Source organism: Gallinula chloropus (assembly GCF_964237585.1).
Source record: "Gallinula chloropus genome assembly, chromosome: 4".
NCBI classification, from domain to species: domain Eukaryota; kingdom Metazoa; phylum Chordata; class Aves; order Gruiformes; family Rallidae; genus Gallinula; species Gallinula chloropus.
The window spans coordinates 25,049,369-25,072,207 of NC_140088.1; the positions used below are offsets into that span (position 1 = coordinate 25,049,369).

The 22,839-nt window shown below is 39.9% G+C and overlaps 1 protein-coding gene across 1 annotated transcript in view; it reads left to right on the plus strand.

Annotated features, from left to right (window-relative positions):
- The first annotated feature begins 3,405 nt into the window (after positions 1-3,405).
- Positions 3,406-22,839, plus strand: part of ABCC8 (ATP binding cassette subfamily C member 8) — a 75,001-nt gene continuing 55,567 nt past the window's right edge. Inside the window, exons 1-8 of the mRNA XM_084263363.1 lie at positions 3,406-3,573; positions 5,015-5,156; positions 7,655-7,776; positions 12,333-12,499; positions 14,415-14,657; positions 15,539-15,727; positions 19,623-19,787; positions 21,725-21,880. Coding sequence (XP_084119489.1) covers positions 3,426-3,573; positions 5,015-5,156; positions 7,655-7,776; positions 12,333-12,499; positions 14,415-14,657; positions 15,539-15,727; positions 19,623-19,787; positions 21,725-21,880 — 1,332 coding nt within the window. The 5' untranslated portion in view covers positions 3,406-3,425. The remainder of the gene's footprint in view (positions 3,574-5,014; positions 5,157-7,654; positions 7,777-12,332; positions 12,500-14,414; positions 14,658-15,538; positions 15,728-19,622; positions 19,788-21,724; positions 21,881-22,839) is intronic.

Consider the following 22,839-nt stretch of genomic DNA (forward strand, 5'->3'; position numbering starts at 1 on the left):
ATGGCAGTTTCCTCCCATTCACAGAAATTGCTTTCCTTCTCTACCTCCAAGAGCAGAATTTAAGCAAGTCACAGACCAGCACATCTTTTTTAGCAAACTCTAACTCCCAATAAGGATTTGCGTTATCAGAATTTTTCCAATTAACATTTCTTCTTAATACTTTGTCCCATGAATGACTTTAAAATACACAGGAAAATGAAATTTTCCTGCTCAACACCCAAAACCACATAACTAATTAATTTGAATATAGGCTGTGGCTGTTTCAGAACTTTCAAAAGTTGCTATATGTGTGTCTGTGTGTGTGTTTCTAGATGCAAGCAGAAGCCTGTAGAGCCATCCGTTGTAGCAAAACATGATTTTTAGTGATAGACCACTTCCCCTACAGAAAAGTGTTGAGCAAGAGAGGTCAGTGCAAAACAGCCAAATAAGAAGAGTGAGAAACAGATGGCAAAGGTAGGAAAGAAGAATAAAAGTTTCCACTTGAATGAATATTCTAATCTGTTAAAAACAGCTATCAAGTTTTTAATTCTGAAATGTCAGAAATTTACTGAAAATACCAAAACCTATCTGCATCCTCTAGACAAACTCAAATTCCAAGGCAAGCTCAAAAATGTGATGTTTCCTTGGATTAAAAATATTGCCCTTATCTGTCCAGAATTCAATTTCAAACCATCATGGTGCTTCCAAAATCTTTCCAGTCACATATTGAATGAGCTGGTGGCTGCCAGAATTTAACTTGGTTTCTCATTGCTAATATATGCATTGAAACAATAAACTGACTTCTTGCAATATGGAAATATTTAGAAAAGAGGGCAGAAAACAAGATGTAATGGGACTTATGTTAGAAGTTAGCTAGTATTTGCAACATACAGATAAACACAGCTTTATACCTGGTGGTTTCATATTGTTCTTTGCCTTTTCTGTACTTTCGTAAGAGCAGAATTACTTCTTAAGCTTTACAAAAATGCAGACTCAAAAAAAAAAACCTTATTCCTCCGTGATATGCCCCAGTCAACTGGACACAGGACTAGCAAAGATAGGCTGGGAAAGTACATTCAGTCCTGTGATAGAGTCATAGAGTGCTTTGGATTGGAAGGGACCTCAAAGATCATGATGTTTGTTGCTAAGAATGGTCAGAGTATCAATTTCCATACACCAAAATTTTTATTCCTGTCAGTGTGGGGGTTTTTTTTAGTATTTCATTAAGGCAGTTAATTGTAATCCAGGACTCTTTCCAATTTAATCCATCACCTTTCTATTCAGGTTGCCTGCACATTTCTGATTCAATTTCAGCTCTGTGATGGTGCACATCTGTTCTAGGACCTGGGCTGAGACCATTCATTTTAAACCACTCTGTTAACTGTGTAATCTTGGCTACATTTCAAAACCATTGAAAAGATAAATTTCAAATTCCAAAGTGCGAAGTGTGGCATCTCCTGATGTTTTGCTGTTTGAGAAATACATTTTTAAAAACATTGTGATTGACACCTTCTGGTAAAGGAAGATGGTCTCAAGGTTCAGAGACCGTGCAGACACTGAGGATGTGAGCTTATTTCTCAGACTCCTTTGGACACCTTGGCAAACTTCAATTTTTCTCTTGGTTCTCTGTCCACGGTGAAGGTGATGGTTCCTTTCCCAAAACTTGCTGCATGTTTTCAGTCTCTAGAGTGTCAACTGTCAGATGTTCTTTGCTGGTATTCATTTATCTGCAATGTAGAGTCCTTGTGTTACTTGGGGCCTTGGAAGTACTTAAATATAAATTATTTTAAAATTTGTATTTATACAATGTGAAATATGTAAACTGCACATACTGCTCGTTAAATAACTATTAGGATAACAGAGATGAGCTTAACCAGAAGCTTGGATGAACTCTGGGTTCTGTCCAAAATTTTAAATAGTCTTTCCAGTGTGGGTGTAGCTTCAACATTTGAAAATACATATGCATGCAATTTGGCTTGGGGTTTGGCTTTTAATTATTATTATTAATCACGCTGCTGTAGCCCCAGAAGACTCTATATAGGAAATAATATGCTGCATGCAGAGAATTTTTCTTTCACCCTGTCTGACAGCAAGATCAATAAAAGCAGCGCGACAAAACTAATTTTCAAGTCTATTAGTGGAGCTGTCTGTCCTACAAATCAAATGCTCTCTCTTGCATTGAGCATCCATAGCTTGATCACTAAAAGGAAAAAAAGGGATTTCTTTTCTTTTATGGGGTCATTTCCCTAAGAGGCATTTAACAAACTTGGAGCTTTAGCAATTTGAAGGCTTAAGCCTGGATATGTGGGCATTATTGTTTTGCATTTCTGTTTGTAGGATGTGGCGAGTTGTTTTAAGTACTCAGTTAAGCAACGGATAAACGGGACTGGGAGTGAAATGAGCCCCAAGGTGAAGGATTTGGTTACGTATCTTGATGTTGAGTATTTCATGTCTATATACCAGAGGTACTTGAGGCTTTGGCTCAACCTGTGTTTGGAAGTGTAAGCCAGGTACAAATTTCTGACTTTTAACGTATTAGTACTATTCCTCAGCACGAAGTTCATTTGATTAGAGCTTTTGGTTGGCTTTTTCTCAGCTGGCCCTAACTTCTACTCAAGACAGAAACGGTTGGAATGTTTGATGTATAGGTTATTTTGGTATACATTAAATTAGGTAGGGAGTGATGCGGAAGCCCCTCAGTTTAATGGTCTGATTGTCAGACTGCAGCAGTCTCAGTGGGGGAAGAGGTTAGGCTTGAATTCGTTTTAGGGGTAAAAAGAAGGTAAAGCAGGAATGTGATAGCTGTTCAGGGTGTGATGTTCAAGTCTCCTTTGACGACAGAGGCACCGCTGTTTACGTGACTTGATCTAATAATATCACATCACAGCGGAGAAAAAAGCGCAAGGCTGACAAGGTTAAAAAAATACACCCCTCGTAATCCCCGGCTCCTCCGTCATCGCCACTTCAGTGCTTTTGTTTTTGTGCATATTCTGCCTTATTAGCGATGCACGAAATGCTGAGCCCTGGGAAGCCCGGAACGCTGTTCTGTGCTGCTCTGAGGTACCCGGGGGCTGTCAGGGTGCTATGGCCCTGCTATCTAGCCGTGTCAGGGAAGGGGTAATCCTTCCTCCGCTCCCGGACTCCCTCTCTACCGGACGCTCTGTGAGCCCCCGGGGCCTTGCCCGGCCCCGTCCGCGGCTGAGGCCGAGCAGCGGGACCTTAGCGCTCCCTGTCCCCTCGCCCTGTCTCGCCCGGCCGGGTCCGACCCGTGGGGCGGGGCGGGGCCGCGAGGGGCGGGGCGGAGCCTCAGGGCGGGGCCGACCGCCGGGGCCGGGCCGCAGCCGCTCGCCGGCAGGTGCGGGCAGAGCCGCTGCCGCCGCGCAGTCCGCGCCGGCCCCGCCTGGATGTGCGCGGAGGCGGCGCCCGGCTGCGCGCAGGGTCCCGCCATGGCCCTGGCTTTCTGCGGCGACGAGGACAACTCTACCGCCTACAACGTGGACCACGGCGTGCTCAACAACGGCTGCTTTGTGGACGCGCTCAACGTGGTGCCGCACGTCTTCCTGCTCTTCATCACCTTCCCCATCCTCTTCATCGGTGAGCGCTCGCGGGGCTCCCCGTGCCTTGCCGTATGCCGCCCCCCTTCCCTTCTGACACCCCCGTCCTCGTCTTGCTTTGCCGTGTCCCCGCCCCCGGCTCGCTTTGTCCTGCCGTGGGCTTGCCTCCCCCGCTGTGTGGCGTGTGCCGTGTATCCCCACCTTTGCCTTGCCTTCTTGCCTTGCCGTGTGCCTTCCTGCCCCCCCGTCCCCGCTTGCTTGGCTTTGCCTCGCCCTCTGTGCCGTGCGGGGAGGCGGGAAGATGCAAGGGTGTTAGGACGCAGTGCAAGCTCCGGGATGCTCCTGCCACCGCCTCTCCCGAATTTGGCTGCCCGCACCGCCCGCTATCCGGGATTCTCTTTGCTCCCGACCGCGGTGCCCGTTTCTCTCTGACGGGGGTTTCCGAGGCGGGGCAGCCCGCGGGGCTTCCTGCGGGTGAACCCCCCCCCGCCCCCTAGTCAGGGGCTGGCTGGATGCTGGAGGAGGCTGTGGGATTTGCCTGCAGGTTTTAACTAGTAGCGCGGGAAGGAAAAAATTACACACACACACACACACACACACACACACACACACACACACACACACCGCCCCCGAAAACCTATTGCAATCCAGAAAGCCTGGCAAGTAACCCTCACATTATCAAATAACGATCTCTGCAATTACTGAAGAGTTATGGCAGCCGGACGGCCCTCCTCATTACTGATAATAACTAGGATGGATGCCCGGCTGCTGTAACTCTTGCCGTATCTGCAGCAGATATTATTTAATAACATAAAACTGAGGTTACCGGTAGGTGGCCCGGTGGTTTCATACATGCGGCTGTCACTACTTCGAGTCCCGTGCTGCTCAGCCTGGTCTCTCCCCTAGATAGCCGTGGCATGAGCGGTGTGATTTAACACTCATGTCTCTTGCTGATGGTGAAAGGTCTTGGGGCTGACAGAACAGCACAACTGTAAAAATGGGGTCAGTTGGAGAACTCCTTATGTTGTTGGTCTGGCTTTTCTCAGTGTTGCAAATTTTCATCTAGATCAAAAGAATGAATTACTTTAATAAGATAATTTTAACTTGAAGCAGAAGTTATTTAATTAAATGTATTGAAGAAAAAATAGTATATGCATTACAGTGTTTGTGCATATTTGTCAAAATGCTTGTTTGTTGTTCACTTAAGCTGTTGTTATATTTGAAACTGTTTAATACATGTGATTACTTGATAGTAAGTAACTGAAAGTATAGGGGTTTAAGGCTGTGTTGATTTTATTTGGTATGAAATGAAGTAATGAGAACACAGTTCTGAAAATGTTTGATTATATGCACATCTAATCACACAGTTGTGTCAACTTCAGTACAGTAGTTTGTTGCACACATGCTTTTCTGTATGCAGGAGCTTTGTATGTCGCTCTTGTTGTTAAGCAAGCTCTTCACAGTATTCTTTTCCTCTTTAGGATGGGGAAGTCAGAGTTCCAAAGTACATATACATCATAGCACATGGCTTCATTTTCCTGGCCACAATCTACGCTGGATACTGACTTTTATCCTCTTGTTTGTGCTGGTGTGTGAAATTGCAGAGGGCATAGTGTCTGATGGGTAAGTGTATGCCTATCTTCTCCTAATAGTACTGAGCGTTTTAAAGGTTTCAGGGTAGGTATTTTGTCTCTGTCTTAATTCTCATTTAGAGCATATTCCTTGTGGTTATAAACATATAATCTGTATTCTTAGTGATTAACCCACTGACCTTGTATCAAAAATTCCACAGATCTTGCCAAGTGTGTGCATACATACAACTGACCTTAATAATTTTTAGTTCACTCTAATGACATTATCCTTCCAAAGAATAATCATGGATAAATCCTAACAACTAAAGCAGATGGTGACAATTTTGTGAAATGTTTTATGTCCAGGGACCCAGTCCCACAGCCCTCACTTGGGCAGAACTCCCATGTGTGCAGTATGTCATACCATTCCCTCACAGACTGAGTTCCATTCATTTTATGGCCCAGTAGATCCACTCCTTTTATTCTCACTCACCCCACAGGGTATCTTCTGATGTTTGTGCAGTGCATCTCATCTGTTACCTTGAGCAGAGCAGCTTACGCTATATGAGCATGATCCATCATCTGTTATTCAACTTAGGATGCCTTTAAACAATAATCTGTAGGGAAAATATATTTCAAGTGAAACAAGCGATACAGGAGAGTGATTTATCATGGGAAAAAAGCTGATGTTGTATAACAATGATTATGAGCATCTTCCTCTAAAGAAAGACCTGTTTTTCTTAACTATTATGAACTTCTGACCCAGGGATTGTAAAGTTGAAGTTAAATAGAGCAAAATCTCTCTGTTTAGTCATCTATGTAACAACTATTCATAAAACAGTGTGAAAGGCACCGCAGTATTCTGCTGTAGAAGCTGATATCATCATTATTATAACTTCTCTTAAACATATATAAATAGGATGTTTCTCTGTGCCAGTTTTTTAAAAAAGAATTTCTCTCATGCTTATTTAGAGATATCAGGGTGTGGGATGCTCAAAGCAAAATCTCCTGCCTTGATTTCTCTGTTTTATTTTGTTCTTTAGCAATCTCTCTCATTGTGTTCATTTGCTTTTTGACTTGACTCAGAACACTGCTGTTAAGAAATAAGCGTCACCTGATGAGAATCGAAGCTCCTAGCTATACTGGGGGAGTGCCAACCCACAGTCGTGCCTCCTGAGCACTCAGTAGGCTAGCTAGTGCTACAGTGAATAAAAGCAGATTTTGAGACTCATGAGCTTTCCAAGACCTAAATGCATCATGTTGGTAAGCCCTTCTGAGAGCAATTGGGTGTCAAAGGCTTTGGCACCTCAGCAATAGATGCTGCGTGTTGGAGACCGGGTTATATAGGGGAATTCCAGCAACTTCGGTCTATAAAATAAATAAAATTAAGAAAACCTCCCACTCCTGCAGTGTAACCTACTGAAGCTTGGGCTGCATGAGGAAATCTGTTCCTGTTGCTTTTTTTTTTTTTTATTTGCTGAGAATTGAGCCCTGTTGTACAAAATGCCCTGGCATTGCTGGGAATTCAGAGGCTGAGGAAGCTTTTCTCATTTTGCTGTATACACATAGAACTCACTGTCAATGAGACAACAGGGTCCTCCTGAGGTCCTACGGTTCTCTTAGACATTTGGGATGTTCTGCGTTCAGGCATGTGATGTCCCACAATGATCTCTAGCTCCCTGATAGCACTGCCCCTATTCTGGTTCTCAAAACTACAAGAAAGTAGCTTTTGTTGCAGCAAGTATAGACCTAGATGTGCTCATTTATTTTCCCTGAGGTTCAGAGAACAAAGTGTGACTTTCTCAGCGTGTTTGTGGCCTGAAGGCTTCTTCATGCCTCTTCTCCTGGAGTTGTTGAGTTGTACCTTCTGATAATACAGGATACTTCATTACTTTGTCAAAGGTGAGAAGGAGAAGATGGCAAGTAAGAGGTAAGAGGGTGGACATGTGATTCTGCCACCCTCTGCAAAACCCAAGGATATTGCCCAACAATTCCCATATTCCCAAAGGACTGTAGCTGGCAGTACCCTCTCTGCTGCTACCTGAAGCAAAGTGTCAGGAGAGTTTTGCTCTATAGAACAAAACTTCAGGATATGTAATCCTGGGTTAGGTTTTGTGTGGTGGCTTGCAGTCACTGAAATGAAAATGAAACATTTCCACAAAACGTTTCTGTTGAAAATCTTAAATTGTGTTGTGAGTCGGTCTTATCTACATATTTTGATGGACAGCTCCCAAACTAGTTCAACTTAAATTAACTTTTCTCATTTTGGAGCTGAGCTGCTTCTCCTAATTTAAACAATGTTCCAATTGATTTCAGCAGGAAATAGGAGTACACACGTTTCATTTTCAGCACAGGGGAGGAATCTGAAATCCAACTATGTGATCTAGGAGCATAAATCCAATAGAAAACCGGAGAGCTTTAATCCATAACTCATTCTAGAAAAGCCTACACTGGGGCTGTGTATAGGATACAATTCATAAATTAGAAGGGAAATATTTAAATAGCTAAGAGGTTTTGAGTTTAATGGACTTTCACTTTTTTCTTTTTCAGGGTTTCAGAATCACGCCATTTACACCTGTACATGCCAGCTGGGATGGCATTCTTGGCAGCCATCACATCAGTTGTCTATTATCATAACATTGAAACATCCAATTTCCCGAAGCTGTTAATTGGTATGTCTCATAACTTAACATGACTTGGAAGTGTGACACTGGTACTGTGTGTCTGCTCATTCTGTGGCATGTCATTGCAGTCTCCCTGCGAGTTTGGAGGGATAAAGCTACATGTATATTCTGTTCTGCTGGTTGTCATTACCATATTTGGGTCTGAAACAGTTCGTGGCTTTCAGCGCTTTTAACTTACAGTATTCTGTATGTTGTTCTTGGCCAAAGGCTCCTCTAGGAAAAACTGGCTTTGTGGGGAAAAACAGCACTGCAAATTCTTAACTCTGAAAGCTGTCCAAATCTCACTGCTTGTCAGCATGTTGCATTTAAGCATGGTACAAGATTGAAGCCATCTTCATGTGTGTGATCTATAGAAATACACAGGGAACCAGGGGGAAATGAACGACATTCACTGACTTTCAGTATGACCTTGGATTTATTACTTTGCCTGCTTGTCCTTGCTTGTTGCTCCTAAAACTCTCTTTGTAATCTGCTTTAAGACCTGGTGAATAGATAATGCTATGTATAAGAACTACTAGTATACTGTATTTTTTTTCTGCAAGACCGTAAACTGTAGCTACCTCCAGAGAAGCCATTACTGCTGATAATCATGCAGTTGGTGATGTATTCTCTAGTGTTTAAGTAGATTGTGAACTGTGGATGCCTACGTATTTAGTCATCCTGTTAGCTGTGATTTCTTTGGTGGTCCTGGCTCATCAAATTTTGCTTGTGCTGGTTTTCTGTATTAATAAATTCCACTAAGGTTTGTCTTGTATCATTTTAGCTCTGTGTATCAAAGTTCTGTTCTAGTTTTCATCAAGTGGTGAGAAGTCAGTAAGAAGGATTTGAGGAAGTTTTTAAATATTGAGGGTTGTTTTGAACTGCATGTCATGGCAAGCCTGTAACTCCTGTTAATAAATAAAAAAAGGCATCCCTCTTCAAAACCTGCAGATTTCTATTCAGGCTTGACAACATTTATGTCTTCTTATTTGAGACTACTTTTTTTCTTGTACCCTTCTTTTAAGTAGGATCTTTTTTGCTTTTTATAACTGGGGGGATTATTTAGTTACTTTTTTAGTAAGTCAACACAGTCTATTTAATACCTTCTCAAAGGACTAGGTGTTATGTCTCAGGAAAGTGTTGCTAGCCCATTACTATCACATGTGGAAAGCAAGCAGTGATTTTCATGGTGGTGGTATTATTACTTCACATGTATAATGCAGTGTTTAATAATTCAGTATTGCTACCACATTCCTGCTGTTAAGGGAAGCACAAATTTACAGCTGGTCGTTGATTACCCATTTCTGCATAATCCCTTCTCTGTAGAGATTTCTCATTTATGATAATTTTGTTCAGTATTTAGAGGTGTTGGTGCTGGATTAAGCTCTGGATAATATTGAATATTAAACAGTTATACCAATGAATAACGACACTAAAGTGTTATTGGTATAAATGCTAGTAATTATGAATTTTCATTTTGCAAGAATTTCCAGGGAATAGATTCCTTTGGAAAATTTAAAGCTAACTCTCAGGCAAAAAAAACTCCAAAACCAAACGAAAGTCAGACTACCACAGTTTTTCCTACTTACTTGGTCTGCCTTGAATTTCAATCCAATGTCTTCACAAACTGAGGGTTCTTGATTTAATTTTTGTGTTTGTTTTTCTTTTCATTGTCTTCTGTTTGTGGGAAAACCTAAGTCACGTTTCTGGAATTCTCCATCCTTGTTCTTGACTGCGCAGATCTATTGTTATCTAACTGTGAGGATTGTCATCTTTCAATGCTTAATTGCAACTGCTCCATATTGACAACTGGGACGAGGTGATGATAACTTTATGCAAATTAGCCCAGTATGAGGTAGTTAAATTACACCTAAACTCTGCTATCAACCCACTAGAGTGCAATGTGGTCATGAAGCAGCTTTCTTGTAGAGCCCAGCACGAATGAGGTAAATGGGAACCATAAGAAAAAGCTTCAGTTGGTGATAAACTTTTTGCTGAGTATATGAGAAAGGAAACCAAAAGAGGGTTCTTCAGTAGTAAAATGTTTTAGAGGAGATCTAATATTACATGCACAGAGATAAAGTAAATGGCCTGATGTGGCACCTTCTGCTGCTTTTGGGCGCTGATGAAATTCCACCTAACTGTGGGACATCATCTGTCCCAGGTGTACGATCAATACTTAACTGCAAGAGTGTCTTGCCATATACAGTGAAAGCTAGCAGAGCCTTACCCAAAATTTACAAAGTCCAGTTGGGAAACTTTTATTGATGTAGTCCCAGAAGACCCTTAATGGTCTGTTCATTAATTCTGAATTGGATAAAACTTGCAGTCCTGTGATATGGGGAGGGGGGGGGGGGGGGTGTGTTCTTGGTTTTTTTAATCTCTTTTCACTCTACCTTAAGGAAACCAAGTGAGTTTGTAGTTCTTCAAGAGTCAGATACCACAACAGACTTGGGGATTAACACATTCCCTTGACATATGCAAGGCAAGGATGCAAAGTCCCTGTACTGGTCCTGACTTTCAGCTATATGCCCAGGTTGTCGGCTATTTTTAAGTAGTCATTTGTCTTACCAAAAAAAGTTGACGAAGTTTGGAATATATATTTTCTGAAGCTAACAATTGAGTCCAGGATCCCAGTTGAGTGTCCAAACTGTTGGAACACTTTGGTCTGAATCTGTTTTTCCCTGTATGCGTTTGGCCTGCAATAATATTTCAGCAAACATAGCTTCACCAGGGTAGCACTATTTGCTAGGTGACTCTGGTAATAACGCTGATTTTGGTGCTCTTCGCACAGTGTTGCAGAATGGGTGTGTTAACAGTTGTACAGTTTAGCAGGACATATTTTAGAATAGCTTTTGTACTGAATTGGAAAATCTGCTAGCCTTCTTGACAGTCAAAATAAGTAATTGAATGCTAACATCTGATCGCACTGCTTTTTAAGTTAGTATTTATTTTATAGCTAAAGAAACCTTAAAAACTCAACAGTAGGAGAAAATAATGAAATTTTGATAGGACTTTGAGGGCTTTGTCTGAAAAGGATACTAGTATGGAAACATACGTGAATTTTTTAATAAAGTTGTCTTCTTTTAATCAGTCATAACTGTCAAGATTGGTAAAACAGTCAGAGTAATCTAGATTTCTGATTTAAATTTCTTTTATGTTGCCATTGCTGTTAATTCCATTTGAATTAGTTTACTGCTTAAAGTGGAACTTCCTTTCATCAATAATACTTATTGCTTACTACACAAATTTCCTTCCAAACAGACACAAGCTAGTGAATAAATCACATCCAGTCAAGCACATGATTTTTTTAAATTTTGTGCTTAATCCAATAAAAAAACAGAACAATTTGAGTTCCACATCACTTAATTTGCAGTGTTCTGGCCCCAGGTAAGAATCTACACCCTGGTGTTGTGGATTGAAGTCACTTACACAGCCCAAGGAAAAGTGAGGTCCTTTAGGCTGCAGGCATCTAGAAGAGATCTAAAGCAATCAAGGAAATGAAAATGTGGCATGCCACTGTGGTCTGATCAATAGGCAGTTCAGGACAGTAGAAGTTCATTGTGAGAATTTCTAGAAATCTCAGCCAGTATGCACTCACCAGCCAGTTCGTATAAACACAGCTTAAAAGAAAGACCCATAACTGTATTTTCCAAGGAGCCTTATCTTGAGCAGCTTGTGACACCTGCCAGATTGGATTATATACACTTATATTCAAAAGTGAGAAGGTAAATAGGTTTCTAGAATGTTTCTAGAAGGTATAACAGTGGGATGTCAGTTATCACCTGAAGATGTTGCGTTAGGCGCTTTCTAATGCTGCTCAGGTAAAAGATAAATTTGTGCAAGTTCCTGATGAACTTTTTGCAATTTAGACTTATGTTTTCTAATGATTCAGTTGAAGACTTTCTCTGGTGCTAGGCAGTCCAAAAAGATATGCACGTTTTTCTTGGCAGAGTGCACTCCAGCTGTTGCATCGTGGCAGATAGAGCAACAATGAGAGAGTCATATAAAAGAACAAAACCCTAGAAGGTATTTCCTTAAGAATGGAGAACAGGATCTGGCTTATGGTGTGGGGTGTGCATTGAACAATAGAGCAGCAGCAGTTTGGAGAAAATATTTTAACATGTTTCTGCATACATTGCAGACATCTGCAGGGGGAATTAGATCAATTTCCCTTCAAGACAAAGTCGAGCAGTCTTGTAGCATTAACCAAATTTGAAGAGCATCAGTCACAGGCACCGTCATTCATGGGGCAATGCCCTCCCTTGAACTCAGCTTGCTGATGCATGTTTACAACAGATGGAAATTTCCTTCAGCAGAATTCACTTTGTGAAACTTTCCAAATATCACTAAATCTAATAGGAAAGGAATTTTGCACTGACATTGTCTTAATATTTTCATGATTGTAGGACTGAGTTAGGCTTCTGTTTTGACATCAGAAAGGCCACTCTCTCATTTTCAATATTCTTGTTGCATTCTTTGTGAATGAATATTTAATACTCCTGTTGTATATTTTTGCAACTGTGGAGTTGATTTAACTTGGTTGTTTTTTTTTCTCCCTACAGCATTGTTGTTCTATTGGACTTTAGCTTTCATAACTAAAACCATCAAATTTGTAAAGTTCTGTGATAATGGGGTTGGATTTTCTCAGCTTCGATTCTGCCTCACAGGACTCCTGGTTGTTTTATATGGAATGCTACTAGCTGTAGAAATCAATGTCATCAGGGTGAGGGTAAGTTGGTGTCATAAAAATCTTCTCTCTTTTGTTGGTGGGTTTGTTTTTTTGGTTTTGTTTTTGGGGTGTCTTGTTTGTTTCTTCCCCTTTCTGGATACTTACTGTGAAATACTTTTCTAAAGGGGAAAAAAGTCACTTAGAAATATTATTTGTGAAATACTTTTCTAAAGGAAAGGGGAAAAAAGTCATTTAGAAATATTATTTGAGAGTCAATGGTTAATACAGCTTTATTAGACCAGATGATTCCATAATTTAAAAAAATGCCAGACTCCATTGTAGTTAAATTGAGATGAATTTCATCTGTTCAAGTTTGTTTTAAAAATATCTCTGAGTCACAGTTTCAGTCATCAGAAACAAGCATTTCTGATGCAAGGGAAGACTGGGTGAAAGGAATAGGCTGCTCTATCGGGGAATATCTGAAGACATACAAATAACATACTACATTTTCTGGGAGACAGGCAAATTAAGTGATTTACTAGGACAACTGGACTTGCTATCTCACCTCCCAGATATATATATCTATATTTAATTTTGGAGGTTTTTTCTCCTCTGGTGTCTGCAGTCATGATCCAAAGTGGGAAATGGCTTTGGAAACTGCTGGACAGATACATCCCAGAGTTCTTCCCTTCACACATCCCTCACTTAGTGTGCAAAAATTAAGCTTAATCTCTGGAGGGAAAGACACTTTTTCATGTAAATTTTCTTACTCCTTCCCTCACATTAGTATGTGAACTCTTTCCAGCAATGCATTCAGCAATGTTGGGCTGCATCAGAGAGACTTGCTCATGAACCTCCTCACATAGAACTGCCTAACTAAATGAGATTTAATCACTGTGGAATCATAGGTCACAAAGAATAATAAAAAATGATCACTGCTTATTGTCATTTTTCTTTTATGTTCTATTTCTTTGGTTTTAATCATTAAAGGATGCAAAGAATGACTTTGTCATCAGCATGGATTTTTTTTTTTACTGCCTAACGTATCTGTTGCAGAGTTTGGAGAGCCAGGTTTGTTGCTGCAGCTGCTGAAGGAAGGGTTGGCAGGCATGGAGAGCTGGCCACTGCTAGGGGGGAGGATGGATGAAGGGGGATGGAAGAAAATAAAACATGAGTCCTCTATGCTAGGAGAAACAGCAGGCATTGGCCTCACCCTTTCCTCCTGTCTTTCTTCATCTTCTTCTGGAGGACCTAAGACTGACTTGCTTGAGTTTCAAACCCAACTATACTTCCTCTGTTCCTTCTACTGTGCCCATTTTTCCTCTGGATGGCTTTTCACAACCATATCCAGAAATCCTACTAAGATTAATAGGACTTCAGCGCAGTAATGAGTAGAGGTTGAATAAAATATGTGATAGAGTACTTTTCAGAAAGGAAAGGCATACTTTTAAGAGCCTTGGCTACTCAATTCCAAAAATGAGCCATGTCTGAAAAGGTTTTATCTTGACAACAGAAAATCAGCAGTCTGCCCTTGTTCTTTTAGCATTTAAACTAATGAAAACAATTGGTAATGCTCTCTAGTTCAGTGGTTTCCCAGACCTATTCAAGACAGCACAGGTAACTCTGTCTTCTGGGCTAACTAAATGTGAGATGATGTGGTATCAATGTGACACTAGCTTAGGCACAGCCCTGAAGCTATATATATATATGTTGCTCTGTCTGGAACTCAGAGCAAGAGGCTGGGGCTGTACTATTTGATATGTAAGTTGTTTGGTTATGTTGTTTTGTTTTTCTTTTAACAAGTATGCAAATTTGTGCCTCATAAACAAAGTAATAGTAAATTCCTTGGGTACTTCTGAGAAATGAGACTGATTCATTGATTATCTTCTATGTCCTTTATCCCTTGTCTATTCTGTGTGGAATTTTACTTTCTATGCATTTACTGTGATTCTTTTGGCATTTTTTTTAACATCAGAGGTACGTTTTCTTCAAAACTCCTAAAGAAGTTAAACCTCCTGAGGATCTCCAGGATCTTGGTGTTCGATTCCTACAGCCATTTGTGAACCTGCTGTCCAAGGGAACATACTGGTGGATGAATACTTTTATCAAGACTGCCCATAAAAAACCAATAGACTTGAAAACCATAGGCAAGCTTCCCATTGCGATGAGAGCTCTGACCAATTACATTCGCCTTAATGAGGCTTTTGAAGCACAGAAGGTATGCAAAGCATGGACTTACATCCACCTGCTTTCTCAGTTTCTTGTTACTTTTGATGCTATGAGCATGATACAAAATTGTGTCAGCAGATCTGACACAATTGAAGTCTCCATTAGCATAGCTTTCCAGGCACAGATCACGTACTCACTTGTGCTTCATTCAACTAATGAAGTTTCTCTACCTAAACATGCATGTCAAGTACATTACCAGTTAAAAGCATGTAAAATCCATATGGCCTCTATTTTGATATGGAAAATAATTATGGACAATATTCACTGAACACCATTATCATTCTTCCTAATAAGAACCTGGAATCATTCAGTTACAGAGTCAATATTAGTGAGGCCTTGCAGGACGATTTTTTCCATGTTATTTCAGTTATAGTTGGTCTGTAGGAGAATTCAGGGCTGAAACTACCTCATCTCAGACTCTGCTTGAGTCCTGGTGGGACTTGAGTGTATTCAGGATTCTAAGAGAAGCTTTCAGCACCCAGTCGAAAAAGAGTGTAGGTTTCCAGTCTCTGTGTTCTCAGGAACACAAAACCTGTCAGTTCCCTCCCTCTTTTCCCTCTTCTTTTTGGTTTATTGGGTTTTTTTCTTTATTTTTCCCCAGAAAGTCACAAACACCACACTTATTTGATCCCTATCAAGGGTAGGAAAGAAATAATGGCTCTTTGGTGGAGGATACTAGAAATTAATGCTATGAGACTAATACTATAAAGTCTATAAAAATGAAATAGTAACTGTAGTCCCTGTGCTTTTCTAGCTCAAAGATTGCAACTGGTTTTCAATGAATTAAAGCAGGGATAAAAATACCAGTAATATATCAGACTTGAGGCTAATGCAGGAAATAATCCTTACTAATGTTTTAATTCTAAACAGAACAAAAGGTCATCATCTCCACAAGGATCCAGGTCAATATGGCGTGCTCTCTGCTGTGCTTTTGGAAGACCCTTACTTCTCAGTAGCACATTTCGTATTTTGGCTGATTTGCTTGGATTTGCTGGTCCACTCTGCATCTCTGGGATTGTTCACAATGTTGGAAAAGGAAATAACACCATCCGCCCACAGGTACTGTCAAAATGTCATAGAAATAAAGGAGTCAAAAAAAGCGTAACGCGATGACTCTGTATTATTTTGTCTCAGTAAAGAAAGTGACTCTGCAATTTATTTGTGAATGCTGGAAATGACAGGATGTATGTACTGCTGAATATCCACTTTTCTGCCTTGACAGGGAGCAAAATATCCACAGGCTTTCCTTCTGAAAAATAGCCTCATTCAGGGTAGTGCTGAAATATATCCAGAATCCCACTAGTATCATAAGGATTTTAAGTACAGTCTTGAGTAGAGATCAAATCAAGTATGTGACTGAGTGTTTTGTGCAAAGGAAAAAGTGTATTTTAGTAGGCCTGGCTTTTCATTTCCAAAAATGAGTGATGTCTGAGAGGATTAAAGCAGACTTTTGCCATCACATTCAAATGCCAAGTAATTTAGCTGTGACAAAGAATTTCTACGAGTGTCTTTGAGGAGGTTGGTTGGGAAGATCAACTGAAACGAATTTTTAAAGGATGCTACTTAAATGAATGTTGCCCAAGAAGAAGCAGACATACTTCTTGATTAACTAAAAAAACACCAAACCAAACAAAAAACCCCACTTCCCTCCTCCCCCACCCCCTTTGCCAACTCAGGAAGCATCTTGTTAAAAGGTGAAGTCATTCAGACTCCATTTCTGTGAGAAAGATCACTTTATTTTTGCAGCTCACTTATTATTTGATATAAGACTGTATTTCCAAAGTCTGTTGACACTAATGGAACTATACCCATTCACTCAAGTACACTTTGGATTAGGTCCACTGTAAATATTGAAATACATTAGATGCACTGCAGAAAATTTAACAAAGGCCTCAGGCTAAAATTAATTGTTTATCCATTTTGCAATCCTTATCCTAATATTTGGAAACTTTGATATAGCAAGTACATTCAATGGAAACCAGTTAAAGCGGGAAATGAAAAAATTAAGACTACAGGGTTATGTTGCTGCAAAGTACCGTGGAAGCTTTTGAGCTGCTTCTTGATAATTTGTCTGGATCAGTCTCAGCTGAAATCATACCAAATTGCTATTTTTGTATTATCTTATTTAATGTTCCTATTGAAGTATCAGCAAGTGGTTCTCTGTGAAAAAACGCTCAGGGCTGGTCAAGTTAGCTAAACAGAGCCTCATCCAGGCTTGACATCCTCATTGCATCTAGCTAAGCAGTAGCCGCATCCTTAGCATTTATACCATTTGGGGATCACCTAATAGCAGTATTCACGGATGGTGACAGTCCATGAGCAACACTTAAGGGTGTATTTTACCTTTGCTATAAGGTCTCCAAGAAGTTTTTCCTTCTGTTTTCACCAGGGTTATACACACTGGTTTTTTATTAAGAGGCAAATTACCTTTACATTTGAGAACTGCTGTTGTAGGACTAGATGAAATATCTTTCGAAAATCTATGGAGGCTTCCTGCTCAAACTGTCTGTAAGCAGACTGGGGTTTTCAGAAAAACACCCACATTTATGCCCATACCTAGCCAACTGGGTGTACTTTGGAAAAAAAACCCCACCAGTCTACTGCTAGGTATGTTGTATCCTTGCTTATAATGAGTCAAAAAAGAACAACCTTGCTTTATAGATTGTTTGTTCCTACGTAGGTGTGGGATATGAGTGGGTAAGGCTGTTAAGTGAAGGCAAAAATAAGTTTTGGGGAAACACTATTTGTGTCTGATGTGTTGCTGAGTTTAAGGTTGTTGGAAAGAATTACCATACAGGAGGACAGAACTGGACAAGCAAAATAAGCTATGAGTAGAACTGAGAGCATCTTTTAGCTTCTCTTAGAGTGACATTTCTTCATTTTAAATAGTTTAGATTGAAGAGATGATGTAATGAGTCAACTGTATCTTTCAAACAGAAATTCTGTTCGTGAAACTGAAGGCAGAGACATAAATCCTAATATAAAATATTTGCTGTATTCTTCAGGCCCTTTGTGACAGATAGAAACTACCATGGAGCTGGAACTCTGTCACGTGGGTGTCAAGGGCAGAATTAACTGCTTTAGTTAGTACTGCAGTTACTCAGAACATGACAGTGTCTTAAATTCTGTCACGCTCTTCATGTTTATTTATAACTCCAGTATCAATATTTACAGCCACCCTGGAACGTTCTTATGACATGAATTTCTCTGAGTGTTAATCATGTCACACTGAAGAAGAGGCTGACAGAGTGATAACCTTTATATTTTGCTTGTAGCATCTTCCACATTGCTATGTTAGGATTAGCAGTTCCAGTATTAGGAATATCTGCTGACGTAACACGTTCAAATGATACACCAAACCTACAGAATCATTATTTTAAAAGCTCTACAAGTCATAGGTCCCAGTGTAGCAGAGGGCCCAATGTTGACATTTAAGACTGACTGAGTCTTTAAGCATTTAAATATTGGCCTTTTGCTCAGCCTTTGGGTTAGAGCCTACTGGCACTTTTTAAAAGTGGTGTTATCCTGAAGTGGTCAGGAAAGTGGGACACTGAATGTCCCCAAAGCCATTTCTGATAACATCTACTTAGTTCCATCAACTCCCCAAACAAGGTTATTTGCCTTATGAAAAATGTTCAGTAGATGTTCAGTTATTTCCTTGTGTTTCCTGCAGGCTGACAAGAGTACTTAGAGAATTATTGTAGTTTGAGCACATGGGTGCTCAGGACTTTGTAGGCTATAATGGTCTGGTACTGCATCTGTGTCTTGGCAAATATCTTTAGTGCTTTCACCAAGTGTGTGTATGATGTTTATGTATATATGTATAAGTCCTCCTTTTCTCTCAGGTTGAGTCCTAGAAGAAATAACAAGAGTATTCCTCTCATTTTTGCTCCTTGTTTATCTATTGTATAATGTTTTGATGTGAACCAACACCACACCAAAATCTCATTGCTGGAATAGCATGATTTGTCAAAACATGGTTGTGTAAAAAATGGTTTTCTTTTACATACAGTAAAAAGTGGTATCAGCTGCAGTAATTAGCAGTGATAGCCAGATATCTGTGTCAGACAGCACTGAGTTGTGCTGCTTCTGTTACTGCCTTTGATATAACACCCTCTATTGAAATAAAAAGAAATTCCAGTGAAGAATTGCTTAAATCAATAGCTGATCTGAGAAAGGGTAACCCAAAGGAAAGTTTCACTGTTGCAAGTGAAACCATCACAGCTTAAATGAGGTGACAATACCACAAATATAAAAGATCCTCGAAGAAACTCTTTCCTGTGAGGGTGGTGATGCACCGGCCCAGGTTGGCCAGAGAAGCTGTAGCTGCCCCCTCCCTGGCAGTGTTCAATGCCAGGTTGGATGGGGCTTTGGGGACCCTGGTCTAGGGGAGGCTCTCCCTGCCCATGGCAGGGGGCAGGAACTAGATGGGCTTTGGGGTCCTTTCCAACCCAAAGCATTGTATGATTAAATTAATTTGTAGGAGGTAATGGCTATAATTAAAAATGTTAAACAAACATGTTGGATGCTGTAAATCAATGTAATATGCTTAGTTCTAGGAGTCAGAAAGATGTGTTCTTGGCGAGTTGTAAATATCATTTCAGTGTTCAGTAATCTGAGGTGATAAAATGATGAGATTTATTTATCTGAAAGGACATGAACTAGTCCTTTCTGACAATGGGTAGCGTATATATTTTAGCAAATGGAGTTACTGAAAGTGTCCTGGAGTTTTGGAAGGATATCAGAAATCCTATAAATGTCATTCTACATTTAAATAAAGCTTACTGAGTTGGCACATCATATGACTGTTTTCTTGAATTGATAAACTGTGAGGTTTCAGATCAGATTTGGAACACTTTGACAGTAATAAACTGTGGTTATTTCTGCTTATTAATTATGCAAAACTGTAATTAAATTGCCATTGCACCTGATTTCTAACTTTCTTTTCTTTTAGACTAAAATTCTGGGTGTTTTCTTTATTTCATCTCAAGAGTTCCTGTCCAATGCTTATGTTTTGGCTGTACTCTTATTTTTTGCCCTTCTATTGCAAAGGACGTTTCTCCAAGCATCATACTATGTTGCTATTGAAACAGGAATCAACTTGAGAGGTGCAATACAGGTAGCCCATATATTATTAATTAATCTATCTTCATACAATTATGTGTACTTTTAAAAACAGATTATAATTGTAGAAATTAAATTCAGAAATACTTCTCTCCTGCAATGTATTGAACATAAATGTTGCCATTAAAGACTCTGTTAACTTAGACCTGTGTCTAAGGCCTCTTTCCTCTGCATCTCATTTGATGATTTCATATGAACATGTATTGGTTTTATCTATTTTGTTTCTTATTACCTTTGAGCATAAATTTCCTGACAGCAAAACTGAGTGTAACTTTTGGGGATCCCATGCAAATAATAAAGCTTTAAAGGTGTCTTGAAAATATACTTTGGACAAAAGGATAGGTTGTATACCCTATGCACGGAGTAGTGTCTCGTTCCATCGGTCATGCCACTCCGCATTGCGGGGCCAGTAATTACTGAATGCAAGTGAGATTGCTAAAATGGAGTCCATCATCATTGTATAACTGAACAGGAGATCAAAGGTTTATGTAGTATACAAAGATCTGTGCCTGGAAATGAGAGGATGGGGTGTAAGATTACAATGTGATATTGCCAAATGCACTGGCTGAAACCTACCCTCTGACAGCTTGAAAGCCAGCCTCAGAAGTTACACTATTTATCCACTGAACTACACAGATCCTGTGAGAGTCTGTGTGATAGATGGATGCTTTCAATAGCAGAATAATTGTTTAATCCTCTTTTGATCTTACACTTGGAAGCACTTGTCAGCTGCTGGACTTCTGGATTTCATCCATTGCTTTTCCTTTATTAGAGTAGAAAAATCCTAAAGAAATCAAAATTTGTCCCAAATTACATATTAAAAGGTTGCATGTCTTGTGTCAAGTAGAAGTGCTGCAATGAACTGAAAAATACATGGACCACAGCAAGTGTGAAAGGGGAATTATTGGAAAATAGTGCCACATTCCCATCAACTTTGTTAGAGAAAAGCTTTGTGTTCTCTGTGCTGGATATTACACAGAGGCCTAGATAATACCAGCAGTCACACCATGCAAAGTGGTAAATGTCTACCATCACTCTAAGCAGCAGAATTAGTGTTACTGGAACTTTCTGTGCCAGTAGTTCTGTAACAATCTTTTCCCTATGATTTTTTTTTATTTTCTTTAAACCTTTTATCCTTCAATCTATTCAGTGTGCCCCAGATGATTTTATGCTTCATAATGGACAGTTGGCACCTGATCTAGAGGCACTTTAGCGAATCAGGGTGCCTCCTGTTGGCTAAGTCTTATGACTGACTGCTAAGCATCACTGTGCAGCCTCCTACCAAACCAGCTGCAAAAAGTACACTTTCATTCTTGTACATCAAGTTGGTTTTATACACAGTGCTTGATTCTGCACTGAGGCAACTACTTAATTCAGTAGAGCATCAGACCTGTTCCATTAGTTCTCTATGAATTTAACTTTGTAATGGGGCCGAGCCAAAATGAACACTCTCAACCAGGAACAAGATTCTGAGCTTGGATAGGACCTGAATCAATTGCTAGAGAAAAATAACAAAGATTATAACGTAGTGACTATATATATAATATATATATATATAATTTAGTAACGTATAATTATTAGCACTAGTTACAGCATATTACTCCATAGAGAAACTGGATGTATAAATCTTAGGTAGTAATGTGTTTTTTTGGCCTGTTGCATAGAAAATGTTTCATTCTCTTACCATGCCACAGGGTTGCAGAAAGGGGGTAAGTCAATCAGTCTGTACTTAATTGCCCTGTGTTTTTGGTGACTGAACTATAAGACAACTTAAAATTTTTCATCGTAACACAAAAGGCCAAACTTGGCTCTTCATTCAAGTTTCTGGGAGTGTTGGCTTTCCTCAGCATGCTGGACTATGCCTGTGGCTTAGATGGAGCTAGAAATCTTATTTTATTTCTGTACGCTAACACCTTTTGATCTCTGTTCCAGACAAAAATATACAATAAAATTATGCAGCTTTCAACCTCTAATATGTCTATGGGGGAGATGACCGCAGGCCAGATCTGTAACTTGGTTGCCATAGACACAAATCAGCTGATGTGGTTCTTCTTCCTCTGCCCTAACCTTTGGGCTATGCCAGTACAGGTAAGGAGACGGAACGTGCTTTTGTTATTCATGTGCGTCAGACCATAGTGATTGGTTGCTTATGAATGTTATGGAAGTAGAGATACTTTGCTTATGAATCTTATCAAAGTAGAGATACTAATGAAGGTAAGGAATAATTTGAAATAGGATTCAAGCTATTAATATCTAGAAGTGTACTAATACATTCCACATTTGGGCCAGGACTGTGGGTATTTAGAATTGGATTAGGATATTGACTGCTGCCAAACATGCTTTGCATTTGTAGGAAGAATTTATAGGGTACAGCAGGTTACATTATTCCATTGTATTCATTTATTACATTGGGGAATTAACTGGAATGTATTGCAAACATTTGTCTTCTGAATCTTAGCAAAAGCAAGAGAAGCAGCAGTTTATTAAAAATATGATTGCTTAGAAATGTTCCTTTGGACAACAACTAAAGCTACTGCTTCCTCATGGATGACAAATTGTAGCGCATGAAATTCCACAGATTCATTTGTTATATGGAATGGTTTTGCTGTTTTATTCTCTCTGGTGTCGTTTGTCTCCTGTCTCTAAATACCACTCATCTCTTCAATCTCCTTTCCCACATGTATGAGACAGAACAGATCACTGTTCTGAGTCACACTCAATCTCCTGGTGCTCCCGGTTCCCCAGTCTCCTGTAGCTTTCTGGCATATGTAATGCCCAATGAAATACAACTGTGTCTTAGGAAGTCTTTAAGATGAGGAAAACAGAGTCCTGCCTCAGAGGCAACTTTCACAATTGATTTAAATTCATCTTAAGTCTGTTCCCTTACTGAAACAGGAGTTCATATGCTATATCAAATATGCATGTTCTTTCAGCCCTATAAATTGTACATTGTGTCACGTGGGCTTGTGGAGCTACCTAAAAACTAAATCTGATGAAAACTAGTCTTTTCTCAGTGAGGTAGTGTTCCTCTGAGTCTGTGAAGTGGT